This window comes from Danio rerio, chromosome 17 (genome assembly GCF_052040795.2).
Source record: "Danio rerio strain M-AB ecotype USA chromosome 17, GRCz13ab, whole genome shotgun sequence".
Taxonomy (NCBI): domain Eukaryota; kingdom Metazoa; phylum Chordata; class Actinopteri; order Cypriniformes; family Danionidae; genus Danio; species Danio rerio.
Window position 1 is genome coordinate 57,690,200 of NC_141037.1, and position 17,301 is coordinate 57,707,500.

General features: G+C 36.3%; 1 protein-coding gene and 1 long non-coding RNA gene across 2 annotated transcripts in view; one reads left to right on the forward strand and one right to left on the reverse strand.

The window, feature by feature from the left end:
• LOC147840079 (uncharacterized) overlaps positions 1 to 17,301 on the reverse strand; it is a 408,477-nt gene that overhangs the window by 147,603 nt on the left and 243,573 nt on the right. The window lies entirely within an intron of this gene.
• The window catches only part of odc1 (ornithine decarboxylase 1), a 14,589-nt gene continuing 6,742 nt past the window's right edge, over positions 9,455 to 17,301 (forward strand). The window contains 6 exon segments of the mRNA NM_131801.2: positions 9,455 to 9,577; positions 10,346 to 10,480; positions 12,346 to 12,479; positions 14,550 to 14,723; positions 14,984 to 15,156; positions 16,742 to 16,958. Coding sequence (NP_571876.1) covers positions 12,378 to 12,479; positions 14,550 to 14,723; positions 14,984 to 15,156; positions 16,742 to 16,958 — 666 coding nt within the window. The 5' untranslated portion in view covers positions 9,455 to 9,577; positions 10,346 to 10,480; positions 12,346 to 12,377.

Here is a 17,301-nt window from a genome sequence, read left to right on the forward strand (position 1 = left end):
TGTTTTTATATCATAGTGAGGACTTAAACACATGGATTAATGTAGATTGTTTAATGTGAGAGTTGGGTTTAGGGGTAGGGTTGTGTGTGTGTGTGTGTGTGTGTGTGTGTGTGTGGTCCTGGTATTGATCATGTTGTGAGCACTAAATATCTCCACATAAACAGTATTACAGTCAGTTTTGATTTTGTAGGGATACATTCGTTTAGTTATTTGGTTGGTCCCCATGAGTAAGACGACTTACAAATGATTCAATTATTCATACATTTTCTTTTCGCTTTTGTCAACTTATTAATCAGGGGTCACCACAGCGGAATGAACCACCAATTTATCCAGTATATTTTTTACGCAGCGAACGCTCTTCCAGCTGCAACCCATCACTGGGAAACACCCATACACACTCATTCACACTCAAACACTACAGACAATTTAGCCTACCCAATTCACCACATGTGTTTGGACTGTGGGGGAAACCGGAGCACCCGGACGAAACCCACACACACACCGGGAGAACATGCAAACTCCACACAGAAACGCCAACTGTAACTCAAACCAGCAACCTTCTCGCTGTGAGGCCATTGTGCTACCCACTGTGCTGCCCGCTTAAATTAACTTAAATAATAATGCAAAATCAACATTACGTACGCATGTTAATACAGCTGTTCTGCACCAGTTAAATCTGTTTACTGTTGACATTTAAATATATCTTAAATAAATAACTCAACAAAGGCTAAAAATAACCCAACAAGGCGCCAAACATTTAACCCAACTGGTTGAGTTATTAAAAATAAGCCAATAAAGGGTCAAAATATACAAACATCTTTCCAGCCATGGAAGTCATGAGGCCGTGTGTGTGTGTGTGTGTGTGTGTGTGTGTGTGTGTGTGTGTGACTTGTCATGACACACATAATGTGTCTTAATGCTCTTATGTCTGTATCCATCACAGACGCTGTCCTGGAAAACGGTCAGCCGGTCCGCTCTGGTATACAGCAGGCTTAAAGGTGACACACAATCCTCCTCCCTTTAATCGCTGCCACGACACACTCTTCAGAACACATCTGCACTAATGCAACCCTCAGCTGCTCACTACCACTGCTTACGCCCACCCAGAGCTGTGATCCAGACATGCAGAGGAAACATCTGCAAGTAAAGCACTGCTTCCATCCCATGAGCTCATGACGTGGCCTCACAGTAAGAAGGTCTCTAGTTTGAGACCCGGCTGGGTCAGTTGGCATTTCTCTGTGGAGTTATGGGATGCTGCTGGTCTCTGCTCCGACAATGATGTCGATCATTTCACAAAGTGACTTTTGTCTTGGATAGCAAATAATATATAGAGGAATTGATTACAGAAAAAGGACTGGCAGCTGATTACCATCATTTACATGATCAAACAAGTTCATACCCGGCTGAAAAATCCAGCTTAAACCAGCCTAGGATGGTTGACTGGTTTTAGCTGGTCGACCAGGCTGGTTTTAGAGGGGTTCGGGCCACTTCCAGGCTGGTTTCCAGTTATTTTCAGCCTGGTTTTAGCTGGACAAGCTGGGAGATGACCAGCTAAAACCAGCTTGACCAGCCTTGAAGCCCAGCCAAAACCAGCTATGTCCAGCTTAAACCAGGATGGTCAAGCTGGATTTAGCATGTTCTCCCCGTGTTGGCGTGGGTTTCCTCCGGGTGCCTCGGTTTCCCCCACAGTCCAAAGACATGTTGTACAGGGGAACTGATAAACTAAATTTGTTATATGTGTGTGAATGAGTGTGTATAGGTGTTTCCCAGTTATGGGTTGCAGCTGGAAGGGCATCCGCTGTGTAAAACATATGCTGGAATAGTTGGCGGTTCATTCCGCTGTGGCGAACCCGGATAAATAAGGCACTTCCCTGCTGAAAAATCCAGCTTAAACCAGCCTAGGATGGTTGGCTGGTTTTAGCTGGTCGACCAGGCTGGTTTTAGAGGGGTTTTGGCCACTTCCAGGTTTCCAGTCATTTCCAGCCTGGTCTTAGCTGGTCAAGCTGGAAAGTGACCAGCTAAAACCCTCTAAATCCAGCTTGACCATCCTGGTTTAAGCTGGACATAGCTGGTTTTGGTTGGACTTCCAGGCTGGTCAAGCTGGTTTTAGCTGTTCATCTCCCAGCTTGTCCAGCTAAAACCAGGCTGGAAATGGCTGGAAACCAGCCTGGAAGTGGCCCGAACCCCTCTAAAACCAGCCTGGTCGACCAGCTAAAACCAGTCAACCATCCTAGGCTGGTTTAAGCTGGATTTTTCAGCCGGGTATGATCTTGTTTGATCATGTAAAGGATGGTAATCAGCTGCCAGTCCTTTTTCTGTAACCAATTCCTCTATATATTATTTGCTATCCAAGACAAAAGTCACTTTGTGAAATGATCGACATCATTGTCGGAGCAGAGACCAGCATCCCATAATGCAAATAAAACTGTCAATAAACAGAAAACAGCACTGGATGATCACAAGCTATACGGGGGACAGAGAATGCACTGATATTGTGTAGCTGAGTGATTATATTGATAAAACACTCGCCGCGTGTACGCTTGTGTAACGCTACTCCTGTATTGACCCAGCATGTCCTCAGTGTTTATGTCAGGTGTCTGGGTTTGAGGAAATAAGGCTCATCCTTCAAGCTGAGTTGACTCCAAACTATCGGTGTTGCTAGAAATAAAGCATTTGGGGAAATAACAAGTTCAAGACTGTGTCTACTGTACACAGAGCACAGCCGAATATAGCCGGTAGGTCACGTATACATCCTATTTCGGAAACTAGCATACACACAAATACAAATTAACACACAGCTGAAGTCAGAATTATTGGCTCTCCTGGGAGTTTTTTGTTTCTGTTCTAATTCCTTCTCTTGCCATGTGTGTGTGTGTGTGTGTGTGTGTGTGTGTGTGTGTGTGTGTGTGTGTGTGTGTGTGTGTGTGTGTGTGTGTGTGTGTGTGTGTGTGTGTGTGTGTGTGTGTGTGTGTGTGTTTCAACTACAACATGAGCTCATTGTTTAGCGCCGTCTCTTAAACGCCGCAAACCACATCACTTTTCCTCCAGTGGAATAAAGTTGAATGGGTGAGGAGGCTCCTATGTCAGGTTTTCCACCTCTCTGTACTGCTTTAAGACTTCTGATGTGGAAACCTTTTCCACCCTTATCAAGATGAGCTCTGTAACTCGGCTTTCCTAATTATTTGACAGACATGCATTTGCGGAGAGACTAGTTTAATTGTCCCCCCTTGCCACCTTCTCGACTGGATTGTGTGTACACCGTCTTTTTTTCTTCAGACCCCCGGTACGCTTGTGTCATCAAGCTGCTGTTGTGTGTACAGCTGTTACTAGGTGATGACCATGAAAGCCAAGCCACCGAAATGGATAAATGTATGCACATCTTCTGCATTTCTACTTTTACTGAACCTTTTTTTGGTAACATACAGAGAGCGACGTGCGAATATGCGCCGCAAAAACATTAAAACCTTGCAGAACATCACACAATATCTGCAGAAATTTAAGACAAAAGAGACTAATTCAAGGTGAACAAGGGCCCTATCGTTTTTTCTGCACATTGCTGCACTTTTTTTTTCATTCATTAATTCATTTTCTTGTAGGCTTAGTCCCTTTATTAATCCGGGGTTGCCACAACGGAATGAACCGCCAACTTATCCAGCACATTTTTATGCAACGGATGCCCTTCCAGCCACAACTTAACTCTGGAAAGCATTCGGACAATTTAGCCAACGCAATTCACATGTACCGCATGTGTTTGGACTGTGGGGGAAACCGGAAAACACCCACGCGAACGCAGAGAGAACATGCAAACTCCACAAAGAAACGCCAACTGACCCAGCCGAAGCTCGAACCAGCGACCTTCTTGCTGTGAGGCGACAGCACTACCTACTGCGCCACTGCGTCGCCCACATTTATTTATTTATTTTATTTTTTTATATTTCTGCAATTACTAAATTCGAATTTTTAAAACAAAATCCAAATAGGAGAGTGAATAATACTAATTAAAGACTCTTTAATATAAAATAAAAATCTATAAACTCTAAATATATAAACTCTGAATCTAAAAGTTTGACTGTGCAGCTGAATTACAAAACTGAAATGAATTCCAATTAAAAAAAGTGAACAATACAGATTAAAGACAGCTCTTTAACACAAACAAACTAAAACTGGGATGTAAATCTGTTCATATCAGCATATCTATGTTTTCTTATATAATCTGAGATCTTTCAGAATCATCTGTTGATACGATGCCAGTGAATTGCAGAGCTTGTGCAAACATATCCTTATATCTCTGAATCACTCTGTGTGTGTGTGTGTGTGTGTGTGTGTGTGTGTGTGTGTGTGTGTGTGTGTGTGTGTGTGTGTGTGTGTGTGTGTGTGTGTGTGTGTGTGTATTGTTGTGAAGATAAAACTGCGCAGCACATATCGATATATCCATCATACCTGCCAACACTATCGTTTTTTACTGCGAGTCTTCCACATTTCACACCCATCTCCCAACACCCTTCCGTTGTTACTTCTCCCAGGAAACTCACGTAACATGTACGGCCCAATCAAGTTACGAAAGATCACTGTTTGTCCATGTTTGTCAAGTTGTCAGATCTCCATTGAAGCTCATCACCTTTTATTATGGTTCGTGTTTTTATTTTCCCTCATTTATTTGTGCTCTTGAACTGCATTATGGGAGCTTGATCTTTCTACCAACAACTTTTAACCTTGAAAAGTTCTGAAAGTGACTTTTATTGACAGATTTAACAGTTTCAGTGCTGTATTGTCTGTGATGGTGTTGTATATTACTCTACAGAAACCTTGAAATAAACTGGAGCATGTGTTCTGTTCTGTTACAGGCTTATTCCTCTATATATAATCTCTTTATACATTATATTATTACTGAAATGTCAGTAAAAGTCACTTTGTTCAACTGTAGAGTAGCTTTTTTTCGCTTTTTTAGGCGACAGAGCAGAGATCAACATCCCATAATGCAGTTCACAACCGTAAATAAACACTTGTGAATCGAAAAATACAGACACTGTAAACTAACAGAGTGTTTCAAGAGTTCACACTTAGATAATGCTTGATAATAGCAGGTCTGGCATCCGGGAGAGAACCCTGAGCTTGGAGATAAATGAGCCCAAGGCTCCCGCCTGCAATGAGCATTAGTAGGGATATGAGATCAGGTAGTTCTCGAGAGATCCCCCAATTAATTTGGCTAAGACGGCTATATAGGAATATAAACTGCCTACCGCACCTAATAAGCTCAGTATTCTGTGGCGATCCCAGATTAATAAAGGGTCTAAGCTGAAAAGGAAATGAATGAATGAATGAATGAATGAATGAATGAATGAATGAATGAATATATGAATATTCAAATAAATGGCAATGTTATATGAGCAGTGCTGTCTGTGAAGTAATTGCACCACTATTCTGTTGTAAAGACAACTCAATTGACTACATTTAAAGATAACAGTCGTCTGATTATCAGCTGTTGAGATAAAAAAAATCATCCAGCGTCTTAGTTATAAATGTGGAGAGGTGAAAGGACAGCCACTACATGCATCTTTATAGCGTACAATAATAATAATAATAATAATAATAATAATAATAATAATAATAATAATAATAATTATAACAATAATAATAATAATAATAGTAGTAGTAAGAAAATAATAACAATAGTAAAATAATAATAATAATAATAATAGTAAAAAATTATAATACAAATAATAATAATAATAATAATAATAATAGTAAAAAACTAAATAATAATAATAATAATAATAGTAAAATAATAATAATAATATTAATACAAATAATAATAATAATAATAATAGTAAAAATAAATAATAGTAATAATAATAATAATAATTGTAGTAAAATAGTAATAATAATAATAATAATAATAATATTAATAGTAGTAAAAAATTATAATCATACAAATAATTATAATAATAATAATAGTAAAAAACTAAATAATAATAATAATAATAATAATAATAATTTAATAATAATAATAATAATAATAGTAAAATAATAATAATAATATTAATACAAATAATAATAATAATAGTAAAATAAATAATAGTAATAATAATAATAATAATAGTAGTTGTAAAATAATAATAATAATAGTAAAAATAATAATAATAATACAAATAATAATAAAAATAATAGTAAAAAACTTAATAATAATAATTTAATAATAATAATAATAATAATAAAGCTTTTTAAAAATGAAGGAGTAATCGTTTGTGTTGTGCCTTTCGGGGTCGGGATGCACATTCATTCATTCATTCATTCATTTTTCATCGGCTTAGTCTCTGATTTAGCAGAGGTCGCCACGGTGGAATGAACCACCAACTCTTCCAGCATATGTTTTACACAGCAGATGACCTTTCAGATGCAACCCAGTACTGGGAAACACACACATACAATCTCACACACACACACACACACACATCGGCCAATTTAGTTCATCAGTTCCCCTATAGTTCATGTGTTTGGACTGTGGGAAAACCCGGAGGAAACCCACGCCAACACGGGGAGAGCATGCAAACTCCACACAGACATGCCAACTGACCCAGCCGGGACTCGACAAAAGTGAGGCGACAGTGCTGACCATTGAGCCACCGTGCCGCCCCTCCAGGTGCACAGGATACACCTATATTTATACTGCGCTTTTGATTATGGAGTGTTTCAGCATGGATATATTTAGACTTAGAGTACGAATTCGGCACATCTGGCAGGACGACAGAACAGAGATAAAAGACGGAAGTGCAGATGTTTGAGGAAAGGTGAGGAAACGTCCATTTTGTCCTCTTTGGCAAGATCTTGCAGCACGCCGACTGAAATCTGTGGTCATGGAAATGAAGAAACTGAAAGCAGCACAAACACAGAGACACAAAAAACAGAGAACATCCCACACATGATAACCTCTTCCCTCAGTGTTTGCTTATATATTTGCAGTTGACCGTTTAGAAAAATATTTGTATATTTTTTGTTAAATATTTTAGTATTATTTATTTACGCCTTTATTACTAAAAAAAGGACTTTTTTAATTTAAATCAAATTACCGTTAATTAAAGGAATAGTTCACCCAAAACTGATAATTCTGTCATCATTTATTCACCTTTTACTTCTTTTAAACCTTTATAATTTTCTTGCATCTGTGGAACCCATTCATTCATTTTCTTGTCGGCTTAGTCCCTTTATTAATCCGGGGTCGCCACAGTGGAATGAACCGCCAACTTATACAGCAAGTTTTTACGCAGCGGATGCCCTTCCAGCCGCAATCCATCTTTGAGTAACATTCACACACACACTCATACACTACGGACAACTTAGCCAACCCAATTCACCTGTACCGCATGTCTTTGGACTGGGAGAACATGCAAACTCCGCACAGAAACGCCAACTGAGCCGAGGATCGAACCAGCGACATTCTTGCTGTGAGGCGACAGCACTACCCACTGCGCCACTGCTTCGCCATCTGTGGAACCCAAAGGAAGATATTTTGAAAAATGTTGTAAACCTGTTGTAAACTGGCTTTTATAGTATTTGTTTTATGGAAGTAAATCGTTACAGGTTATTCACAATATCTTATTTAGTGTTCAACAAGAATCAAGAAACTCATAAACACATGAAAAAGAGTAAATTGTGAGTAAATTTAAATTTTTTGGTGAACTATCCCAGGAGAATTTAACTTTAAAACTCCAGTTGGAATCACGGTTAACTAACACTGTAAACATTTTATGGCATAAAGTCAAGACAACAAATATTTATATGTTGAATTAACTTAATTAAATATGTTAATCGAGTTTCTAGTCCATTTTTTTAAGTTCTACAAAGTTTAACTTAATATTTTAAATCAGTTTGATGTAAGTTGAGATGACTGGAAATGTTCAGTAAGTTCAACTGAAGATTTAAGTCAGCAAGACTTTTTAGTGAAGTTTAATAAGTTGAAACATGCGGTCATAATTTATTGATCATGTATATTTGTGTTTTTTTACATTTTATTTTATTTACAACTTTTATCTTTGTATTCTGATCAGTTCATGTTTTCAGTTTCAGTCATTTTGTTATGTGTTGATGTCAGCCGTACATTTTTTGTCATTAATATTAATTTTTATTTCAAATATAAACCCTTTTCCCCCCCAATGTATTTAGCAACTTAAAAAGAAGCATATGCTTTAACTAATAGATGATGGTGTAGAAATGCACACTCTTTCTCTTTGTTACAGTTTTATGCTGTATATACAAAACAAGAAATATTAATAATCACAAATGAGAATGCTAACGTGAACTTTTTCAGTTAGCCTAACAGTTTTTGCTTGGACATTTGGGAAACCACCAGACTTTCAGTCGTTTTATTTTTCATGTCACAATTTTACTGTTAAATTAATTCATTTTAATTCAGCTTAGTTCCTTTATCTCGGAGTCACCACAGTGGAACGAACCTTCCGGCTGCAACCCAGCTCTGGGAAACACACTCTTACATTCACACACACACATACACACACAATACAATTTACTTAATCAATTCCCCTATAGCGCATGCATTTGGACTGTGGGTGAAACCAGAGCACCCGGAGGAAACCCACGCCAATACAGGGAGAACATGCAAACTCCACACACAAAGACCAACTGACCCAGTTGGGGCTCAAACCTGTGACCTTCTTGTTGTAAGTGCTTACCACTGAGCCACCGTGCCACCCTTAAATGCATTATTTCAAAATCAAACTAACTTTTTATAAATCTTCCTCAATATATTTAAGAGCTAAAGGAGTTTCAAAACACACAGTTTCTTCTTGAGGCAACATGGTTGCTCAGTGGGTAGCACTGTGGCCTCACAGCAAAAAGGTCGCTGGTTTGAATCCTGGCTGGGTGAGTTAGCATTTATTTTATCTTTTTATTTACACTTTAATGTTAGCCATTTGGTTAGCCTATATGCTAATGTATAAATTTTAGTATTACATTTTTATTCAAGTAGAAACCAATTTTTAAACTAACTTTTTTTAAATTTTCCACTATATATTAAGGAGAATCACGTTTTAAAACAGTTTCTTCTTACTTGTTGTACAATAATACAATATATAAATAATAAACACACATGAGAATGCTACAGTATTACTCCAAATTCATTATGAACTTTTTCAGTTAACTTAGCATACCAATAACAGTATTTGTTGGGACATTTGGGAAACCTCCAGACTTTAGGTTGTTTCATTTTGAGTTTATTTTTTAAGTTGAGGGCTCCTATCGTCGACAGTTTATAATGAACTGATGATAATTTACAAACTGAGGGATTTACTTTGTTTCTGAGGGACGCGGGAAGTCTCCTTTATTCCGCTCCGCCACAGTCGAACAAGACCAAACCGGTTCGCGTGTACAGAGGAAGCCGGTTCCAGCCTGCGCGTCACCCTGGAAACCACGTCACTATATATACTGCAGTGCCGAAGCACCGGCTTTTACTCGGTCCGAGAATCAGCAGATCACACCAGCCCGTCGAGCCAGGAGAAATACAGCATTTTTCATTTCCAGCACTCTGGTCTAATGGGAACACTCTTTGTAAATGCGTTTTAAGGTGAGTCGTGTTATATTTCTGTGCTAATAATGGCGTAATTATGCCAGGATATACTTTGAGTGTGATGTAGTACAATTTTGTGAATAATGAAGAAGCTATTCGCTGTGTAAGTCGCGGTAAATGTGTTTAATTGTGTAATCTGTGGCTTGTTTAAGTAGTGTCGTATATTACGACATTTTGGCCTCTGCTGTGTGAGTCAACGTGGCCGATGTGTCACACTTTCCTTCTCTTATTTCCTAAATTAGATATTTTTAAATCTTTACATGTGTTGATAGTTACGGTTTTGCTAAAATATTCAATATATATTTATGTTGCATAAAATTTCCTAACGGTTTCTCTTAAGATCAATGAATGAAGTCAGCATGGAGAAGTTACACGCTGCAGACAGACTAGCCTGAATAAGTGCCTTCTATTGGCTGAGCTTAAAGAAGGACTTGCTTGTGATTGGTTGACAGGGTTGCCTGTTATAGTCCGTGCAAATAGGGGTTTCCTTATTGGGTAACCGGCATATTCTTGGGAGGAGGGACTTATTTAACCGGCTTTCTGTGAAAAATGTGACTGAGGATATGCGTGTGCGCGGTTTACCACAGCTACTAAATTAAATACTAATTTCACGCATAATTCGCCGTTACAGCACGCATTTTGACCTAAATATTTATCAAATGAAAACTTCATGCGTAAATTGACTTCTCAGAACACACTTTAATACCGCAATGGCTGAAAAGTTCAACTTGATAATACTTTCCTTGTGGTTTTTAATGCTTTCAGAATTCTTGCTTGAGAGAAGTACACACCGGCCCTGGCCTTGAGGCTTATCTGAAAGGTTTCAACTTCACTGGTGAACCTCCTTGGCTGTCTGACATCTGTTAGCCACGTTTCAATCCCATCTCTTCCATTCGTCTGGTGAGTCACAGTCCTGACTTTTGGGAGCATCCCGTGACGTCAGAGAACAACTTAATGTGTGTCATATGTATAGTTACATAATTTATCCTCTGAATCTAATCAGTTAAGTATCAATAGTGTGAAAATTATAGACAATTAATTTAATAACTGTTGCATTAGAAAGTTATGCAGAACCATATTGTTGCGTAAATGCAAATATTTTTAAAATTCCTTTTTAATAAATTGAGCAGATTGAGTGGAAAAAGCTTTACAACATGACTAGTAAAAAAGAGGTAAGTTTGGTTTTATATTCGGAAATTAGTAATTTCAGGAAAGTATTCTTTGCAAACTCTAAATAGTACAGCATTGTTCACAGTGAATTAGATAGTGTTAATGTTGTTTTGAAGTCATACTTGCATGCTAATTCCGATTAAATATTCAACGTAACATGGTAAACAACATAGAGACCGCTAAATGAATGAATGTGCGAATATAAAACCAACTTTACCTCTATCCTAGTTAATAATGTCTCACCATCTAAGTTAATGAAGTGACATATAATGTAATTCATTTAATCTATCCAGTGAAACAAGTTGTTAAAAAATGTTTAGAGACATGGAATCTTCTTGCACTTTTTGTGAATTAGAGGAGGAATCGATTAAACGCCTGTTTTTTTAATGTTGAATGTTTTTAATGTTTGGGTTTGAAGTTGAATATCTTATTAAAAATTCAGTTTTCTTGTCAAGATATTTTTTTTGATATACAATAATAATAACAAAACTTTGGAGCAAAATTTGTTTATTATTTTAATGATAATGTATGGGAAGTACTATGTAAGTACCAGTGATAAACCTAATATTTATTTGTTTAAAATTGATCTGAAGCATTAAATCGAAACCAAAAGAGACATAAAAAAAAGTTATGCAGATGAATGCAATTTTGGAATCCTTTTATTATTTTCTTATAAAAATTATTTTTTAATTTTTTGTAATTTATATCTCCCCTGTACTTTTTTTATTCTCTACTGATTTGTTCCTTTGATGTGAAAAAAAAAACTTTAAGCATTGTATTCCTCATTTTTTGTATGCTATTGTTCTTGTTATGCAAGTTAATAATATATATAGTTACATGCAGGTTTGTGGATATTTAATAAAAAAATTATATTTTTAAGTATTTCATTAAGAAATCCTATATGGAAAAATACTATACTATTGAACCATATTATATAGCTATACTATATTTATTATAATATTCATAATACTTTAATAATGCAGCAGCACATTTTATTCAGTATTAATTATAGTAAACTAATTATCTGTATTAAAAACTGCTGTTTACATTTGTTTTATGACAGTAAACTGATAACAGTCTGCAGAAGTTGATTGACATTCTCCCTTTGTACATGTCATCGGAGGGGGGAAAGCCCCGCCCACTATTGACCATCTGTCACTCCTTAGCATAAACATAACTGTTTTTGCCACTATGCAGACACATAGGCATTTGTAGCTCCGCCCTCTTCTAAAAAGAGCACAATCTCATTTGCATTTAAATCGACAGTCACCAAAATGCCATAAATAGGATCAAAGCCTAAAACGGTCAGTTTCAGAGAGGTAGAAAAAATTATCTGTGTGCTATTTTGAGCTGAAACTTCACACACACTCTTGGGACATCAGAGATTTATTTTATATCTTGTAAAAGGAGCATAATAGGTCCCCTTTAAAGCATTAGTTAACATTCAGTATAAATATCATTGAGTAGCCAGCAGTTCCAATGATCCAACTGTCATTGGATTAAAGATAAGCTTCTGTGCAGATGGCCTTTTATTGAGTGCAGTCTGTTATCTTGGCGGTCACATTGTATAACAGCCATGTCATTTTCTTTAACAGTTTCTTTTGCAATCAAATCTTGAACAAACACTATGACGGCTTGCACCGGATCAGACTTTGACTTCGCCTTCCTGGAGGAGGGATTCTGTGCGCGCGATATCGTGGAGCAGAAGATCAATGAGTCCTCGCTCTCAGTACGCTAACCAGTTGCTTCATAAACACACACACACACACACACACTTGGCTTACGAACATTGTTTTTATTTTAGAAATTTAAGAAATTGCTTTATTGGCATGTATTGCCAAAGCATTTCTAAGGTTTACATTAAAATAAACATGTATATATTATTATAATATAATATATTTTTATTATTAATAAGAAGAAAACAGCAAACACAGTAAATAGTAGTAGGACAAAGTAAATAAATAAAAAATGATAATATAAATCAGAAAAAAATGCATTTAACAATGAACATTTTAGGATAAAACTGTAAAAATAAATAATATTAATCAGTATGTTTATAATAATTAATTTAAAACCATCTAGAAGTGTGAATCTCTCACTCTCATTACACATTGCAATTTAGTAAGCACACTTGAGTATTAATGTCTGTACTTCAGTTATGTAATTTCGCTTTTTCCTTTCTCATTTCGCACTTTATATTAAGTTTTTGCTGTGGTTGGTTCATATATCATTTGCATGATTTAAAGGCACAGTTCACCAAACAATGAAAATTGCCTCATTTACTCACTTAAGTGGCTGTAGTCTTCTGTGGAAGACAAAACAAGATATTCTGAAGAATGCCGGACATCCCGAAGAAATTACTATAAAGTCAATGGCTGCTTTTTTAGCATCTTCAGTAGATCTTCTATTATATAGTCTGTTTATATTGAGTTTGTATTCACATGTTTTAGCACAGTTTTCTATTATATAGTCTTTAAATTAGTCTATTTGTGTACAACATCAAAAAGAAACTCAGACCAGTTTGGAAGGATGTGTAGATGATCACTCAATTATGGGTGAATTCATATTTAATGCTTAAAAATTATTCTGAAAATATTTTTTTGTGACAATCATAATCAGTCTCATTTGCATATATAAACAAAACCTTTCTGCTGTCGTAAGTGTTTGCAAGTCTTTATCTAATCAATGGTTTAGGCAGGCATGGTGATGTTTAGTTGAACACATTGCGTGAAATGTTAGATTTTTGATGCAAAAAGTTTGATCTTAGGTGTTGAATTGTGAGATTGTCCAGTGTTGTAGGATTCACATGCCATAGTTTATATATATATAAAGCAAGTGATAGTCAGGGCCACACAGAATCTGCAGATATTTTTTGCTGTTTCTGCGCAGAATTCTGTAAAAAAAAAAAATTGCAGATTTTGGAAGTATCGGAACTAAAAACGTAATAAATAAAATTTAAAATAATCAGTTTTATTTAACTTTTATTTAATGTTTGCAATGCAAATCCAATTAGATCCACTTATTTGGTGAACAGGGCAAGTCTCTAATATAATATATCTACTAAAAGACATATTACTTCAAAAACTGTATTGTAAAATATTACTAAAGTAATTTACAGACTGAATAAATATAAATTCACACATATTTACAGACACAAGTTAAATCTGCAGATTTCTGCATGCACAGATTCCCTGTTTATTTTCAGAATGTTTAGACAAATTGGTTCACGCAATCAAAAAATTGAATATCAGTTCACCTAAAAGTGTAAATTCTGTCGTCATTTATTCATCCTTTACCTGTTTGAGTTTCTTCAATTGAACACAAATGAAGATATTTTGAAGAATGCTGGAAGAGAACAGACATTAACTTCTATAGCAATTGAATGGATGTTAATGGCTGCTTTTTCCCAGCGTCTTTCAGAATGTTTTGTTTTGTGTTTAACAGAAGAAACTTTAAGTAATTGCTAATTTTTGGGTGTACTGTCCCTTTAAATCATGCTTATGTGTAAAACAACTTCTGTTAAACATTTAGTTTTGTGTTCAGCAGAAGATACAAACTCAAACTGGTTTGAAACGAGTAGAAAATGAGTATATGAAGACCGAATTCACATTTTTGGGTTAACCTAATATTTAACATTGTAATTGGGTGAACTAATAGGCCTTATTTAAATTTTAGTGACACAACGAATGTCTTATTTGCATATATAAACAAAGGTCTGGAACCACTTGAGTGTGAGTAAATCTCTTTATTTGGGCTATACACATCCAGTGCACCGTTCTCACCCCGTCTCCTCTTTCAGGATGATAAAGATGCCTTCTATGTGGCGGATCTGGGGGATGTCCTGAAGAAGCACCTCCGCTGGCTGCGTGTTTTGCCCCGCATCACGCCGTTTTACGCAGTGAAGTGCAACGATAGCAGGGCGGTGGTCACCACACTGGCGTCTCTGGGAGCCGGGTTCGACTGTGCCAGCAAAGTATGTAAAATCCTTCAGCGTGTTTACACCGTCACTTCATGCGTTTGTTCTGATCGGATGGCTATCTAGCTTTTATACCAAATAAAGATATAATATTACTCTGATTCTATGAATTTATACCATATCGAGTCAAGTAAGGGTGGCCAATGGTTATGTATGGCCTCAGGTTGATCTCAGACAGCAGATGACATCCGCTGCAAACTTTAAGCACACTTAGTGGCTTGAATCCTGTATTAACCTGAGCTGTAATCCTGCTGTAGACGGAGATCCAGATCGTGCAGTCAGTGGGTGTGGATCCCAGCAGGATCATCTACGCCAACCCGTGCAAGCAGGTTTCGCAGATCAAATACGCCTCGGCTCACGGCGTGCAGATGATGACGTTCGACAGCGAGGTGGAGCTCATGAAGGTGGCCCGTAGCCACGAAAATGCCAAGTAAGAAAATTACTTCATTACAGGACAAGAGCGCTCCAATCATTGAATTCTTTCTCCCCCTTTTTTATTGCCTTTGTATTAAAGCAGGGTTTGATTTAGACTTTTACCAGTATATTTCAATCCGCCCTCCTGTAAATTTGGGTTTTTCTTTTCTTAAATATTTCCCAAATGATGTTGAACATTCAGGAATTTTTCACGGTACTGCCTATATTTTTTTCTTCTGGAGAAAGTCTTATTTGTTTTATTTCGGCTAGAATAAAATCAGTTTTTAATTGTTTTAAAGCCATTTTAAGGTCAGTATTATTAGCCCCCTTAAGCTGTATTTGTTTTGGATTGTCCACAGAACAAACCACAGTTATACAATGACTTGCCTAATTACCCTAACTTTACCCTAATTACTCTAGTTTAGCCTTTAAATTCAATTCAACTTTATTTGTATTGCGCTTTTACAATGTAGATTGTGTCAAAGCAGCTTCACATAAATGGTCATTGTAAATTAGAACAGAGTAGTTCAGTTTTTTAGTGTTTAAGTTCAGTTCAGTTTGGCTCAGTTCAGTGTGGTTTAAAATCATTTCTGAGAGTCCAAAGACTAAAGAGCAAATTCATCGATGGGTAGCTCTACCGATCCCAAACCATGCAAGCTTGAGGCGACAGCGGAATAAAATAAATAAATACATTTAAATGTCACCTTTTAAGCTGACTAGATATTTTTCTAGATACTAGTATTATGTACCGTCAACATGGCAAAGATAAAATAAATGAGTTATTAAAACTATTATGTTTATAAATGTGTTGAAAATGTGCAGAAATTGGGAATACAAACACATAGGGGGCTAATAATTCTGACTTCAGCTGTTTATCATTGGATCACTTTTAATGACCATATGATTTTTATTTAGATGAAATTAGCTCACTTAAAAGAGGTATTCAGCAAGTCTTTGAGCAGAAAAAATTTATATTTTTTATCTTATACTGATTTGAGGAATTTTATCTAATTTATCTGGTTTATTTGTTTGTGGATTTTATTGCATTCATTTTAAATTGAATTTTTGCTAGCTGTAGTTGCCGACATGGCATTAAATAAAAACATATAGTGTGATTTATAAATAAAGGTTTGCAGATGGCTAATATTGACACTGTTCTCATTCATTTCCATAGATTTCCGCCCAACTCTAACTTCTAGACATATTAAATACTAATAATTAATAAGATGCCAACCATGAGCTGAGATATTGGTTGACCACTAAAATAATGCATTGATAAATAGTGCTGTCCATGATTAATCGCATCCAAAATAGTTTATGTTCATAACATATATATGTGTGCATACTGTGTATATTTTAATGTATACAAGTAGATGCATGGCTATATTGAATGAAATGCTTGTTTTTGTTCATATGTTAATAAAAATTATATATAAATGTATGTAAATCTATTTCTTTTGTATACTTTTTGTATGTTATGTACAGTATGTGTGTGTATTCATACATGTATACATAAATAAAAATGCTGCACACGTATTTATTGTGTAAATACAAACTTTCTGCATTGTGATTTTCGTTAATCTTCTTGTTTCGCTCCACAGGCTGGTTCTCCGCATCGCCACAGACGACTCGAAGGCTGTTTGCAGGCTGAGTGTGAAGTTTGGAGCGACGCTGAAGAGCAGCCGGCTGCTGCTGGAGAGAGCAAAAGAGCTCGGGCTGGACGTGATCGGGGTCAGTTTCCATGTGGGCAGCGGCTGTACGGACCCGGAAACATACAGCCAGGCCATCTCAGATGCTCGCTATGTTTTCGACATTGGGGTGAGTGGTTCTGTACTGTACAATAAGGCAGTCATCATCGCTGTTCGCAATAGTCACATCGCTGGATATGCAATGTTGAGTGGGGATTTATAGTTGATTATAATCAATACAGAGTTTCAATATATTTTCAAAGTGATAATTCACCCGTAAGTAAACCGTAATTTCACCTGTCACTTGTTTTAAATGTTTATGAGTTACTTTTATGCTGAACACAAAAGTAAGATATTTTAATAACTCATAAACGTTGGAAAGAAGTGTAGGGTGAGTAAATTTACTTATTTGGTTGCACTGTCCCTTTAAGGACTCTGTGAACATTTCAGTATTTTAGTTTAAAACATCCGAC